The following is a 15321-nucleotide window of genomic DNA, read 5'->3' on the forward strand; positions in this document are numbered from 1 at the left end:
AATTATCAAATCTCGTATCTTTTATTGTCTCCTCAATTTCCCAATATAAGGTCGTGTGTGTTCCATTCACTCGATCAATCACAATCTTCATAACACATGTTCTCCAATTTTATTTTTTTTATTACTATTTTTTCACAAAATCTTGTATAATTTTTTTTTTTTTTTTTTTTTTTTTTTTGGAGGGGGTGGGGGGGGGGGGGGGGTTTATATATGTGTGGTGTTGATAATAGTTTACACAACTGAATTAAGAAAACACTTGGATAAGATTTTATAAAATTTATTGGTAGGGTCTATTTTTGAAAAAAAAAAATCTTGTTGTCATATATCTTAAAAATATAATTTTAACAACTCCAAACAATCCCTAGTCAAAAAGTGTACTTATTTGAGGTACTTATAACTTATTTTATTCTATATTTTGTGCAACTTATATATACAACATATTTATTGAAAATAACGTAAATAAATAAATTATCCGTAAGTTGAAAAATTTACTTTTGACTTTAATTTTTTTATTATCAATTTTAAATTTATAATAAGTTATAGCAAACAGGCCATTGTTATGTATTTTAAACTTCTACATAAGCCTGGAGATAATACAGGCCTATGCCATTCATTAGGCCCAAAATTGACTCCACGGACACAGTTAAAATTTAGTTTGGGCTCCACGTCAGCCCAAAAAGAATTGCATATCTTCTATTTCTTTTTGGTAGGAGATACTCATCAAGGAAGGGATCTTCTGTCCAAAACTATATCTCCCTCTTCCTCTGTCCCAGGCCACTCTTCATCACACGATCAAGAGAGACCGTGACGGTGTAGCTTGGGACAAGAAGACACTCTCCATCGCATGATCAAGTTAGAGTGATTGTATAGTAAAAAAATGGTTTGAGACAGGGTAGTCTCACCCGATCTCATCTGGTGAGAATCCCAACCTCCTCATTTGGCATACTAATATCTATATTCATTAAAAAAATATAAAAAATAAAAAAAAATTGAACCCTTAGCATCTTAAGTATGTACATCCATCAACTTCAACTCGGATATAACAATTATCATTTTTTCCCCTCAGGCTATGTTTGATTCATAAGACTAATAGTGAAAATATTAATAATCTCATCAAAGTAATGTAATATTCACTATCCAATTGGATTACTATAATAAATTATCCCCTTGTCTATTGTTTGATTTACATTGGATAAGAAAACATATAAATATAGGATTACAATTATATTTATCTTTTTTTCTAATCTTATCCTCCATCAATGTTTCTTCACAATCTTTACTTTATCGAAATTTCTTCATAAACGTGGTTTTGAATAAAATTATAAATAAATAAATAAAAGCAAAATACAAAATGCAAAATACAAAGGTCATGTTTAGTTTGTTTTTTAATTTTTTTTAAAATATAAATTAATTTGATAAAATAAATATCAAAAAATATTTCTAAAATTTTAAAAATTATTTTTAGCTTTCTAAAATATAAAATTATATAAAAATAATAAGTGTTTTAATTTTTAGTCAAAGGTAAAAGTGTTTTTTTATTTTATTTCTCAGTTCAGGATAAATAATCCCCCTACCCTATTAATACTAATTCTACAAATTTGTTGGATTAATCATCCTGAAACAAAATTTCAAAACAAACACAGGATTATTGGATCTACGGATTAATAATTTCAATCTCATATTCTAATCCTCTCAATCAAACATACCCTTAGAGTATTAAATTCATGAGACAATATGGCTTAAAAAATCAGAGGTAGTGTTTGTTGACGCAATGCCAATATGATTTCAAAAAAAAATTCTTTCAAATTGAAAGAGGATGTATTAAAAAAGGTAATTAATCAAAAGCACATTTTAGTGTACTTCTAGGTATTTGAGCTAGCAGAGTTATGCTATTACATATTATATACTAATAAAGAAAGATATACTAGCATACATGTTTTTCCTGCACTTTCCAAAGCCAATTAAGGGACTAATTGAAAGGATTCAAAGGTTGTACAGTACAACTTTTACAGCACTAGATAGCACACAATGATTAGAATAGAGCTAAACTTCTTAATGTCAAATATCACATATTTAAACTCTCTTGCAGTACTTCATAATCTAGTAATAAATACCATTGAGCTTGATGCAAAGTAAGTAAATCATGAGAAGGCGAAACCAAACTACCTAACTGAAGTACCTAAGTTGTCTTCAATTGTTCAGCATCAAGGACTTGTGAATTTCTTACTACTTCATTCCTGCAACACCAAACAAGCATCAACAATGTTATGTGTATAGAAGAACAATGAATCTTGGTTACGTATTGAATTTTTTTTTTTTCGGTGTACTTTTTTTGCGATTTTTGTTATGTGAACATAGCATTACTGCAAATCAAAATCTTAGTAACGTATAGCTTCTCTAGTATACATTGAGAGCAAATAGTAACCTTATGTGCACAGAAAAGTGTAATGAACACTTACAAATTTGGGATATATCGTGCCAAGATTTTTGTAGAACTTATTTTCTTATAAACATATTGATTTTTGTATATATATCTATATTGTGCATAGCATCACTGCAAATCAAATTCTTATCAATATTTGTATAGCTGGCCTAGAATTAAAGACTAATAAAATGAAAAATGTTTCCTCACATTGTTAGTGCCCTCAGACATCAACCCGGCTGGTGAATTTGGAATGTACCTGGCCCACTATTTCACATAAAATTAGAATAAAATTAGAAATGTAACAAAATAAAGAAGCATTTTTGTTTAGTGATCATCATGAACCAAAACACTTTGAAAAGATAACTTACATTTTTAGCAGCGGCGCTAAAAGCTTCTCGGTGTGGTTTCTCAGGATTGGCCATTTTGATACGCTGTATCTCCTCTCTTTCATTGCAGAACATACATAAAATGCAACATTTCAGACTTAAAAACAGTATCAAACAACAAAAACAATTAGGTTTAGCAATAATAGTGGGTGAAAAATCATTTGTTTTGTAGATTTTTTCTCACTTCATGAATCGATTGTAGGCAGATGGAAGTCAGTGCTTTTTCTCAGGTGCTGCAAATGCAAAACAATCCAAACATAAACCAGAAGTTATGAGATCAATTTACTTGATTGTAAGTAAATTAACACCAAAAAAAAAGAAAAAAGAAAAAAAAATGAGGGATATATATTGATGATCTACGTTTTACAACAAAGGGTGCTTTGGGAGACACTTGCTCGCTTGATGTCGATGAAGATGAGGACGAAGACTGGCCCTTCTTGATTTCACAGCCAAAACCCTACACCGATGGCGATAGACAACATTCATTAGGGAAATTTTTTTCCTTCATTATATCTTTTTCTTTTTTCAGGTCTACTACAAGTACAGAAATCAATTATAAAATTAGATACAGAATACCCATTAAAGAGACAAAATTTTACAAGATTTGTTGGTAGGTCAACTTATATATTTTGTGTCATGTTTTATGACCGATTTATGTGTTGGTAGATTTTTTTTTTGGGAAGCAAAAAACTCAAAAAATATGGTACACAAAGGCCACTGTTAGGGATAAAGCAACTGCCACAACTACCATAAGACTATAGGTGCTATAACAAGAAGTGATGTTGTATGAAGAAGAAGAGCTGTACGCAGTATGTAGAGTTAACCTGAAGACTTGTTTGATGATCAAAATATTGTCCTTGAAGTGGAGGTCTTGTGCTAAGAAAAGAGAGGTTACTGCAATGGCCACATTTCACTGTCACAGTGTCTAACAACCTTTTGCATGGAATCCCAACCTAGGAAAATAGCCAGAGAGAGATAGAGAGAGTTTATATATCTATACAATTATATAAAGCACATAACTCAAATAATTTTGATTTCCGAAAAATTACAGCAATATTAAATTTTTCTCAAATATTTATATTTGCTTAGAAGTTATTGTAAAGATATAAAAAGTAAAAAAATAACTTATGTTCACTACTGGATTCTCTTTTCACTTTCAACCACCCATGATCTCTGTATTGAGAGTTTCAATTACATACGTAGTGTGATCTCTATATATACACACATTTTATAAGCATTTTCTCTACGAGATAAAAGCACCAAAACAACAAATTAGTGTATTTAGAAAGCAACAAAGAATAGGATCACTGTTGTATTAAAAAATGAGTCAGAAAAAGTTTTTTTAAAAAAAAAGGGTCTCTTATATATCATTTATTTATATCACTGATCTACTTGATAAGATATCATTTGTTTGCATTAATTTCTTAATAAATTATCTTCAAGGAAACTAATCATAACTATTATATAGGAGCCTAGGAGGTGACACAAAAAAGTGATAAATAATCAGTAATACATCCACACACACAAGTAAAATAAAATAAAACAAATTAAATTATATCAACAGAAGATTAAAAAGGGTTTTATTGATTGAAAGGGACAAGTTTCAGAACACAAAATTCGACCCCTCCTTTGATTATTTTTGTTTGCCTTGCCCATTGTAGCAAGGGTGATACTGAAGTCGTCGTTGAAAGAGATAGATAACATGGTTGGATAATGAATAGATAGATAGATGAGACATAGATTGATCTATGTTGTTGGCTAGCTTCTTTTATATAGAAACTAGATCTTGCACATATATAGAGGGTTTTAAGAGTGTGAAATTGAGTAGTTATTACAGCAAGAACAGTGTTGCAGAAGTTGCAACGAACGTAGCATAGATTGTCGGCTGGTGGAACCAAATCCATGGAAGCTTTCTCTCCACCTGAGTTCATTGATGAAGATGAAGAAAAAGATGAAGAGGAAGAGATGGTTTGAATGAAGTGAGTGGGTCCAAGATAGAAAGGGTTTGTGAATATGTAGTGTAGTAATAAAAAGGTGGGAATTGTGACGTTGGAGATAGTGTCAAAAAGAAAAAAGAAAATGAAAATCTAGGATTTAAAAAATTGACAATTATTAAAATAGAATATGTGGTGGATCTTACAAATTCAAATAGTCCACGAGCCATAGACAATCCACACTCTTTATCTAAATTATAAATTTTAGAATAAAAATTTAAAAAAAAAAATCTCAATATTTGATCTTTGTATCCAAATAAATCCTAAATTTTTTATTTTGTCACTTTATAATCTTTTGATTTGTTTTTAATCTAAATTATTTATCTATTTTCATTAAGTAAAGTCGATAAAAAAAAAAACGATATTAGCCATTAAACTCAAATTTTGTGAACGTGTATATACTCTTTTAAGTCCAACAACATATTAGCAATCGCCTTTGCTTCTGATTCTGAGTTGGTTCAATGCGGAGTTACATGGACCACAGTTTTATCTCATGGTATGTACCATTCACTTGATCAAAACCTAGACAATTTAACTAAATCCATCTTAAAGACAATCATAACCCTTTTTGTCTATAATCATCTGCTCAGTTGCACTAAATCCCAGATGAAAAAGAAAAAAGAAAAAAAAATTGCAAAAGGAGTTGGATTTCCATACAACACAAATGAGTATATGACCATAGTTATTTCACATTGATTCCACTGTCTGTAATTTTAAGAAATTGATATTTCATTAACTTTTTTTAACCCTTCCACACCACACCCATGCAGCCAAAGGCAGAGCAGAGCTAAGTTGGGGCAGGGGAGCAATTGTTGAGTTTTAATTTTTGATTAATGATATATAAACAAAATTCTTATACAAAATGCCATTCATACATCATAAAAAATAAAAATCAATATAAAAATTTCAATGGGTCTCCAGAACCAAAAAAATACAATAAAAACTTGAGTTAATTACTTAAAAGTCCTATTTATAAATGCTATGGTAACTCAAGTTTTATCTAGGGTGTTTTGCGAAGATGGTTAAAAGTTATTTTTTAGTTATTTTTGATTTTTTTGTGAGAGAGACAAGCGGGTCGAAAGTTGGATAGTGGCTTTTAACCCACTTCCCAAAATAGAAGATGTTTTGAACCAATAAGTCCTATTTTGTAAAATTAAGAATATTATCAATTTTTTTTTCTAATTCACCGTCTGGACTGGAAGGACCCAACTCCTTGTGTTGAAATTATGGTTCATTTACACAGGCACCATCTTTGATAGTTCATACATCATTCATTCAGATATGATGTTTTTAAGTAGTCACATTTAGTGTCTGAAACTCAATAACAAACATGCTCCCATTCTTATGAAACATAAATGTATTTAAAAACAACATACCTTGTCAAGAGTAAGAGCCAAATTCTGAAGCCTTTGGTTGTAGACTCCCTCTGCCTGTCTCATACAAAAACAAAAGGGATAAATATCAACAACAGTTAACAGCAAGAATACCTCTCAATATATTACACTAATCCTAAGTTCACATGGAAAACAAAGACTAAGGGAGAACTTAGTGTGTATGTGTGTTGTTGGAAGGGAGGGGGTGCTGTCAGTAATATTCACCTGGACCTCAGCATCACTTTTTTCAACCTCAATGGAGATATCTGCAAAGTATTTCCTCTTTTCTTCCAAATTATGCCTCAAAATCTCCTCAGGAAGCTTAGTTCGTTCAAAATTGATAAATCTCACCTTCACATAAGATGAATGTTTCAGATGAACAGAATCTTTTAAAAGGCCAAACCCATAAATGCAAGCTAGATATAGCATAGATATATACCAGACGAGCTGAGTAAGTAATCAGCCAACCCGGCAATCCCCCAAGTAAACAACTTCCCAAACCAGCCCTACCCAAGTCAATATAATCTTCTTCAGATACAAAATTTAATTCACAAGCCCCTAGCAACAAGTGATGTCGATCCAGTATTCCATGCCAATCCTTCAGAACCTAGTGAATATTAGAATAAAGTTAAATGAAAATATAACTGACTTAATTTCAATAGGAAAGGAATAACCACATTTACCACCACATGAAAATACTAAAAGTAAATAAACATGGATGGTTTGCTGTAGAAACTACTCCCACTCTGAGCTTACTTTAAGGAAAGATAGGATTGTGCAATACCACTGGTTCTGAAGCTTGCCGTGTTATTTCGGAAAGGGGAAAGGAATTCATTATAGATTAAGAGTTGAGTAAGGGGGGCAGAGCTTGAAGCTCATCAGCCGCAGGAACAAGGAGCGAATCCTCCAAAAATGGAATGAGCTTACAACAGCCAGAATTCTAATGAAGCAAGCCCCTTGTACAAGGCCGGTTGAACCCCAAACTCCACGGGACCAACTAAAACTTTCTTTTCCTTTCCTTTTGCTTTTGTTTTGTCCAGTTGACAAAACTTGATGTGATATTCAGATTTGGAAATTACAGTTAAGAAAAACATATTCAAGCCCGTACCTTCTGAAAGGCTCCTTCACCCGTCAGATTCAAGTAGCTCCCACGGCAAACTTGGCTCCCACATAAACAAACTGATGCTTCATATTCTTCTTTACTCTGCAGCATAATAAGCAGACATACATTGCCAGCAATATTATAATAGTTTCTATTAACAATCACACAAATTATCACCCAGAATAGAAATAAAAATAAAAGCTTAACAAGCTCAAAACACACACCTCCGTAACAGAATTATAATCAAATGTGATCTCTTCACCATATTCAATTGGGCGTACTGCATAGATTCCAATCTGGTACTGACCATCAACAGCAGTAACTCTGCTTTCACAGAAAGGAGGAATGAGTATGCAACATTCAGACAAGCACAACTAGTCAATCATGAAGGGAAAATTTTATCAAATGATATAGAGCAAACTTGTTAAAAAAAAATAAATAAAAAAAAAAGAAGAAGAAGAAGCAAACAAACAAACATAAATCCATCAAACAGACTAGGGGTGACGGTGGGGATGGAGATGAGGATGGGAAAAGTGGGAGGAAGAAGTCAAGGAGAGCCCCAACAATGAGATTCGAATAATTGCAGGATTTTTTTTTTTTTTTTGCAAGTTCTTGAAACAATTATACAATACAACTAAATGGTTTTCGGGGTCACTTTTTGTTACTTCTAATTACTTCTTTGATAAGATGTTTGTCACTCAAACCAAGATAGAGCAATTAACCAAAAAGGGCAACAAGCTTCTGTCTACAATAGCACAAAATATGAAAGCAAAATTTGACAAGTATTGGAGGAATGGGGAGAAAATCAATCTACTTGTTTATGTTGTTATGGTTCTTGATCCCCTAAAGAAATTTAAATGTTTGAAATTTTGTTTCTTACAATTAGTTGAAAAAGTGGTGAGTGAGATGACAGGCGGATGATTCAATAAGTGTCCAAATGTCTAATTTGAGTGAAGCTTCTGGGACGAAGGTGGATGATGATTGTGATAATCTACGTCTTCTAATTGCTTCTCAATTTAGATTTTTTTTGGAGGAGAAATATACTAGCATGTGTAAGTCTGAAGAAGATAAATACTTGGCCAACTTGTGTGAAGCTTCTAATGAAGAGAATTTTGATATATTGGGATCATGGAAGGTCAATTCTTCGAAGTAAAGAGTGTGGTCGACAATACCCATCTATACAGTTGTTTCTCAGCCTTTTGTTTGGGAAGACACATACTTGATTCATTCCGTAATTCATATCTCCCATGATGCTAGAGATTCTGATTTGTGCACGGAATTGACTTCATTGCTTCTGAGTTGGCCTTTAGTACAGGACACATAGTTGATCCATTTGATTTATGTACACAATTGGCTTCAAACAACATATCCCATTTCTCTTCGAAAGGCAATGGATGATGTTGAGTAATTTATATAATACAAATTTTGGATTATTTCTATAAGTATGCTATGTACTATTCAATGAAAACTCTCTACTAAACATGTATATAAATATATAAAATTATATATATCATATAATCATATTAAATGAAATGAATCTTACTATTCCCGATTAACTATTTTAGCAATAAGATTCACAATTCCATTCGTGATTTGACAATAATAGCTATAATTCATAGCTTCAAACAATCACAAAAATCAACAAAATTCCAAGATGCAAAAATGAAAAATTCAAGAGATTCAATTTGCTAACCAATTTTTAGTTTTTATCTCTCCTAGGGGTTACCTGTATAAATTTTTTGAATACCAACAAAAGCATACACCCACTAAGAATCACGGACACGGAAATTTTCAAAAAATGTTTTTCAAAAAATGCAAAACACGGGCATGTGCGCACAAAATATAAAATTTTATATATTTGTTATATGTCATATATATATGAAAATATCATTCCAAGAAAATAAACAAATATAATATAACACTAATTTCTATAAATTGACATTGTTTTTCTTTTTATCATCATATTCTAAGTTATTTTGTTTAAACTTATAATTAGTTTCATGTGTCTAACCAATGAACGCGTGTGTTTAAATAATGGAAACGTGTGTCCTCCAAGTGTCCCAAGAGTGTATGGGACTAAATTTTTTTTAAAAAAAACTAAGACCCATTTGGATGAGTGTCAGACACGCCAAGAAGTGTCCCACACGAACACGCCACATTTTTAGAAGTGTCCGTGCTTCTTAGCCACCCACAACACGAACTCAAAGATGATGTTTTAATGCTATTCAACACACAAATGGTCCAATGGGAGCAAGAATTTCCAAGAACATTTTGTTTCCAAGCAAAAGAGTCGTTTTCAAGTAGTGTACAACCGATTACATATTAGAGGAGCCAAACAGGCAGGTTTAGGCCGGTCAAAATAGGTTATGCATTTAAAACAACTCAGCCCAAATCTGCCCATATAATAAACGGGCTTAAACGGGTTGCTTTGGACTGAACAAATGAACATGAACAACACATTTACTTCATTAATTTTTATTTCAAAAATTACAACAAATTTATTCAGTGAATTTTAAATAATAAAAAAATAAAAATAAAAAAACAACTTATTTTGATTTTTTTAAAAAGATTTTCATATAAATAATAATAATATAAAAATAATTAATCTTTGCAAACTTCTTGCTATTTTTACTTTTTGAGAATATTACAGCAAAAATGAACAATGAAAAAATGGAAACACAGGCTCTAGATTAAATCAACAAGAACATAGAGGATGTTATTCTCCGAGCTAATAGATTGGGTGTTCTACATTGCTTAAGGTTGCTCTCCCTCTACTTCTTTCTCGATCCTCTGCTTCATTATAGTATTTACTGGGTTTGTCTTCAGGTTCTCAAGCTATTCTCAGACTATGTGGTGCTGGTGCTGGTGCTGGTGCTGCTGGGGGAGGTGGAGTAGCGGTGGCAGCAGCAATGGTGGTGTTGGTGCTGGTGCTGGTGCTGGTGCTGGTGCTGGTGCTGGTGGAGTGGCAGCGACAGTGGTGGTGGAGTTGCAATGGAGATGATAGTGTTGGTGTGGTGGAGGAAGTGGTATCCGTTTAAATGGTTTAAACGGATACCATGTCCAACCCATTTAAGCCCAATTTTAATTGGGTTTGTAAAATGCAACCCATTTATGAATTTGGACAGGTTTAGACCGGCTTTTAATGGGTGTAATTGGAGACAAAACTTCAAGTTCATTTTAAGCAACAATATATACATGCTCACTATTGATAAGTTGAATAGTTACTTCTAAAATTTTGTATTTTTCCTCTTTGGAGATACACTTTCTAATAATGTGTGCAACAAAAAACACCATCAAAAATTCGTGAATAAGCAATCATACAGCCATGCATTTCACAGAGAGGGGACATGAATACAAGTATATATCACTTACTTTGCTTCACAATTAGGGCGACATGAATGACAAATTCGACTTGCGTAGTTTGCTTTGTGCATCGCATCAACAACAACTAAATCATACCCATCAGCATCACCCTGGCAAATAAGAGCACACGATCAAATGAACAAGTTCAAACAATCAAGAAGAAACACAAGGTCGTAACAACTCAAGCACAAAATTTGTTCAAGTAAAGCATAAAGTGCACCTTTGGCCGCTCAAGATAAATGTTGTAGAACTCTGGCGCTGGATCTTTAGAACTTTTTTGCAAAGAACGAATCCCATCTTGCTTCTCAAACCATTTCCAACCAGGATAAACCTATAACCATAAAAAGGAAAAGTATTTGCTTCCCCAATCAAACTAGGTTTCCTAGCTACTACGTAACTCAAGAAGCACTTTTTGCTTTTGAAAAAGGGGAACATGAAGAAGGAATGACTATCAGCCAAAGGCCTAAGCTGTTTGCTTGCCAGGGCAATTCAAGTGTAACTGTCCAATGAACGACAATAAAAAATGCTCTATTGATGGTTCATCCTCAAAGCTAATGTTAATCTAAGTAATTTTAATACAACAACAATAACAATATTTACTAGTAGACAAATTTATCAAACTGAATATCCACATCAAACTATAGCAGAACTATATAAAAGATAGGCCTGAAACTGATATCATTAGAATGGAGCACATACTTTCTACATAATAGAAACTTGCCAAAAAAGGCCTTCCCCATTCTGGCCCCCGAAATTGAGGGCACTGACAAGATATAATCAATAAGTAGCCCCAAATTCACAACAGAAAGGTTCCCAATCAAGGTTGAAGCACAAAAGGGGAGTTAGTTAAATGAGTTCACTAGAAAAACTATGGTGATGTATACTCTAGAAACTGTCCTACTATGATATGCAACCTGGAATTGAGGACTCGGTAAATGCTGCAACAGTGAAGAATCTCCCCAGTATCTACTTTGTGGACCAAAGAGTTAGTTATCTAGAATAATAAGAACTTACAGCCCTTCGACTAAAGGGGAACATACAGATTCATACTGCATTTTTGACAAACCACCAAATCAGGTACTGACACAAATTACTTGGGTAGAACTCACCCTTGAAAACCGTCTTGCAAGGGGAGGACACCCAAGATGCTGCATAGGTGCATCCGATCTCATACTTGACGTGGTGGCTGACTCTGATACCAAATGATACAAACCACTTGGGAACAACTCACCATTGAAAACTGACTTGCAGGGAGAGGGTCTTGAAGAGGCTTATACGCACACAACCAAGGCTTTTGTTGACCGATGTGAAATCGTAACAAATGCCAAAAAAAAAATCACCAGATCAAAAGAAAGAACTTCATTTGCACAGTGGTACTAAACAAATACTGGGACTAGCTATATACGTAAGCAAACATAAGAAATTGAATCAGACAAAAACAATTCATGGGTGGCTTTCATTCAATCACAGCCCAAGGCCATCTTTAAAAAAATAAAATAAAATAATAATAATACCTTAAGATTGCTCATTCAGTCATAAAGAAAAATAAATTGAGCTAATGAGGATATATTGAGACTAAAAATACCTTTAATAGAAGGCCATCCTTGGCCAGCTTATAATTGCTGTCAGCATGATTTTTAGCCACAACATGCTCGTCTGCCCAAAATATGTACCACTTCGCCCAATCAACAGTCTTGTTATAAGGAGCTTCACATAGTTTTCTGCTCCCAACCATATATACAAACCAAACTCATAAGACTGCAGAAAAGAAAAACCAAACAAAATGGGGAACAAAAGTATTAATACCCCATCAAGCCAATGAGAGAACCGCCTGACAAAGCAATGGCAAAAACACCCCTCTCCTTCACTGACACCTCCGACATAAAACTTTTTAAGGAACTCTAGTACAAAGCAACCAGCTCCAGTTAGAAGATATGTGAATGCATTTCAATCCATATTTGTTCTACAAAAATAATAATAAAAGAATGAAAATGGCTCCATCAAAGTTATACAAATCTCTTCTCTAGGGTAATAGGATAAAGCATAAGAAAATACATGGAAAATATTCCGAAAAAACTAGTTTTGAAACAAAGAAAATGTATCATATTCCCAAAACTACATGTGGACTGCACTCCCAGTGCCATTTATCTTTGTTTTGGGCCTTGGTGTCATCTCCTTTCAAAAGGATACCTTTGTGTTTTATTTCTAGAGATTGGAGAGCCATTTGTTATTTGTTATTTGTAATTTGCTCTCCACATTTCTTTTTGGTGGATTCATTGTCCTCCCTTTTTCTTGTGTTTCTTGTCTTACTCTGTTCAGTAATATTTCTCCATAGCATATCCAAAAAAAAAAAAAAACTGCACTCTGACTGCTCACCGTGTCATAGAATGAGGTACCATCGTGAATGCCACCTTGAACTAACTTGATTTGAGTTGCAGGATATCATTTGTCGGTTCACAAGACAAACCTAGCATGCAAAATTGCCCTTGCTAATTGTATCCTCCCAACCCCCCCCCCCCGCCCCGCCCCTCCCCCAACCCAACCCCCCAACCCCCCCGCCCCGCCCCGCCCCCCCAACCCAACCCCCCCACCCCCCCCCCAACCCACCCCTCACGTCACACACGTCACTCCCGTCACACACGTCACTCCCGTCACACCCGTCACACACGTCACTCCCGTCACACCCGTCACACACGTCACTCCCGTCACACACGTCACACCCGTCACTCCCGTCACACACGTCACTCCCGTCACACCCGTCACTCCCGTCACACATGTCACACCCGTCACACCCGTCACTCCCGTCACACCCGTCACTTCCCTCCCCTTCCCTCACTCCCCTCTCGTCACTCACGTCACACCCGTCACTCCCATCCCCTCCTCTCACTCCCCTCACGTCACTCTCGTCACTCCCGTCACTCCCCTCCCCTCCCCTCACGTCACTCCCGTCACTCCCCTCACGTCACACCCGTCACTCCCCTCACTCCCCTCACGTCACACCCGTCACTCCCGTCCCCTCACGTCACTCCCGACACTCCCCTCCCCTCACGTCACTCCCCTCACGTCACACCCGTCACTCCCCTCCTCTCCCCTCACTCCCCTCACGTCACACCCGTCACTCCCCTCCCCTCACGTCACTCCCGACACTCCCCTCCCCTCACGTCACTCACGTCACTCCCCTCACCTCACGTCACTCCCCTCCCCTCCCGTCACTCCCCTCACTCACGTCACTCCCCTTCCCTCCCCTCACGTCACTCCCGACACTTCCCTCCCCTCACGTCACTCCCGACACTTCCCTCCCCTCACGTCACACCCGTCACTCCCTTCCTCTCCCCTCACTCCCCTCACGTCACACCCGTCACTCCCCTCCCCTCACGTCACTCCCGTCACTCCCCTCACTCCCCTCCCCTCCCCTCACATCACTCCCCTCCCCTCACGACACTCCCGTCACTCCCCTCCCCTCACGTCACTCCCCTCACGTCACTCCCATCACTCCCCTCACTCACGTCACTCCCCTTCCCTCCCGTCACTCGCGTCACTCCCCTCACTTGCGTCCTCCCATCACTCCCGTCACTCGCGTCACTCCCCTCCCCTCCCGTCACTCCCCTCACTCACGTCACTCCCCTCCCCTCACTCCACTCCCCTCGCTGAGTGGTGGTGGTGGTGGTGGTGGTGGTGGTGGTGGAATAGGGGGAGGTGTTGGTGGTGGTATAGGTGGTGGCAGGGGTGTTGGTGGTGGAATAGGGGGAGGTGTTGGTGGTGTTGGAGGAGGTGTTGGTGGTGGTGGTGGTGGTGGTGTTGGAGGAGGCGTTGGTGGTGGTATAGGTGGTGGTGGTGGTGTTGGAGGAGGTATTGGTGGTGGCGGTGGTGGTATTGGTGGGGGCATAGGTGGTAGTGGTGGTGTTGGAGGAGGCCGTTGGTGGTGGTATAGGTACTGGCGGGGGTATCGGTGGTGGTGTAGGTAGTGGTGGTGCTATTGGAGGAGTTGGTGGTGGTGGTGGTGGTGGTGGTGGTGGTGGTGGTGGAGGAGGTATTGGCGGCTCTGTTATGAAAGCTCCCTCCCCCTCCCTCTGTATCAAAGCTCCCTCCCCCTCCCCTTTCAATCGCTGCCTCCCCTCCCCTCCCCTCCCCTCCCCTATATATGAAACTCAGAAAATAAAAATAAAAATAAAAATAAATTCAAAATTACCTCCGTATGGCAGACGGCGGGAAGCTGAGATGGAAGGAAGCCTCATACGTCGCGGATTTCATGGTGATTGGCGGCATCATCGCCGCGACTTGATTCTTTTCCTTAGTCAGTTCACCCCCTTCCTGCTGATCCTGCTGTGCCGTAAAACGGCACAGTTTCACCATATTTTTTTTTTTTTTTTTTTTTTTTTTCTCTCATGTTGTTACTATGTTTTTTTAAACTCTAAAATATTAAAAAATAAATAAATAATTTAAGAGTTAAACCTAAACTCTAAAATTAAAAAAAAAAAAATTAAAAATTAAACCCTAAATCCTAAACCCTAAAATAAAAAAATAAAAAAATAAAAAAATTTATATCAAACCATATATATATTCATATACTTTATATTTCTAAACCATATATATATTTTCAACATGTCATATATCAAACATGAGCTCAAAATGAAACAACACGAATTTGTTCAGTGCAACTTATTATAAATTAAAAATT

At 36.4% G+C, this 15321-nt stretch overlaps 1 protein-coding gene across 1 annotated transcript; it reads right to left on the bottom strand.

Moving 5' to 3' along the window:
• Window positions 1-1932: 1932 nt before the first annotated feature.
• LOC145814113 (histone-lysine N-methyltransferase ATXR3-like) lies at window positions 1933-14996 on the bottom strand. Its single transcript, XM_082910641.1, has 15 exons — window positions 14833-14996; window positions 12229-12364; window positions 10864-10974; window positions 10653-10753; window positions 7505-7604; window positions 7287-7382; window positions 6618-6785; window positions 6404-6529; window positions 6182-6235; window positions 3636-3764; window positions 3172-3268; window positions 2996-3044; window positions 2794-2869; window positions 2633-2689; window positions 1933-2237 (listed from the first exon to the last, which is right to left on the bottom strand). The coding sequence occupies exons 1-12, from the start codon at window positions 14994-14996 to the stop codon at window positions 3025-3027; spliced, it is 1302 nt and encodes a 433-aa protein (XP_082766767.1). The 3' UTR covers window positions 1933-2237; window positions 2633-2689; window positions 2794-2869; window positions 2996-3024.
• Between the last annotated feature and the right edge of the window lie 325 nt (window positions 14997-15321).

The sequence above is a fragment of the Camellia sinensis genome, unplaced genomic scaffold (genome assembly GCF_055761805.1).
Source record: "Camellia sinensis isolate YWXY unplaced genomic scaffold, ASM5576180v1 Unanchor1, whole genome shotgun sequence".
Lineage (NCBI taxonomy): Eukaryota > Viridiplantae > Streptophyta > Magnoliopsida > Ericales > Theaceae > Camellia > Camellia sinensis.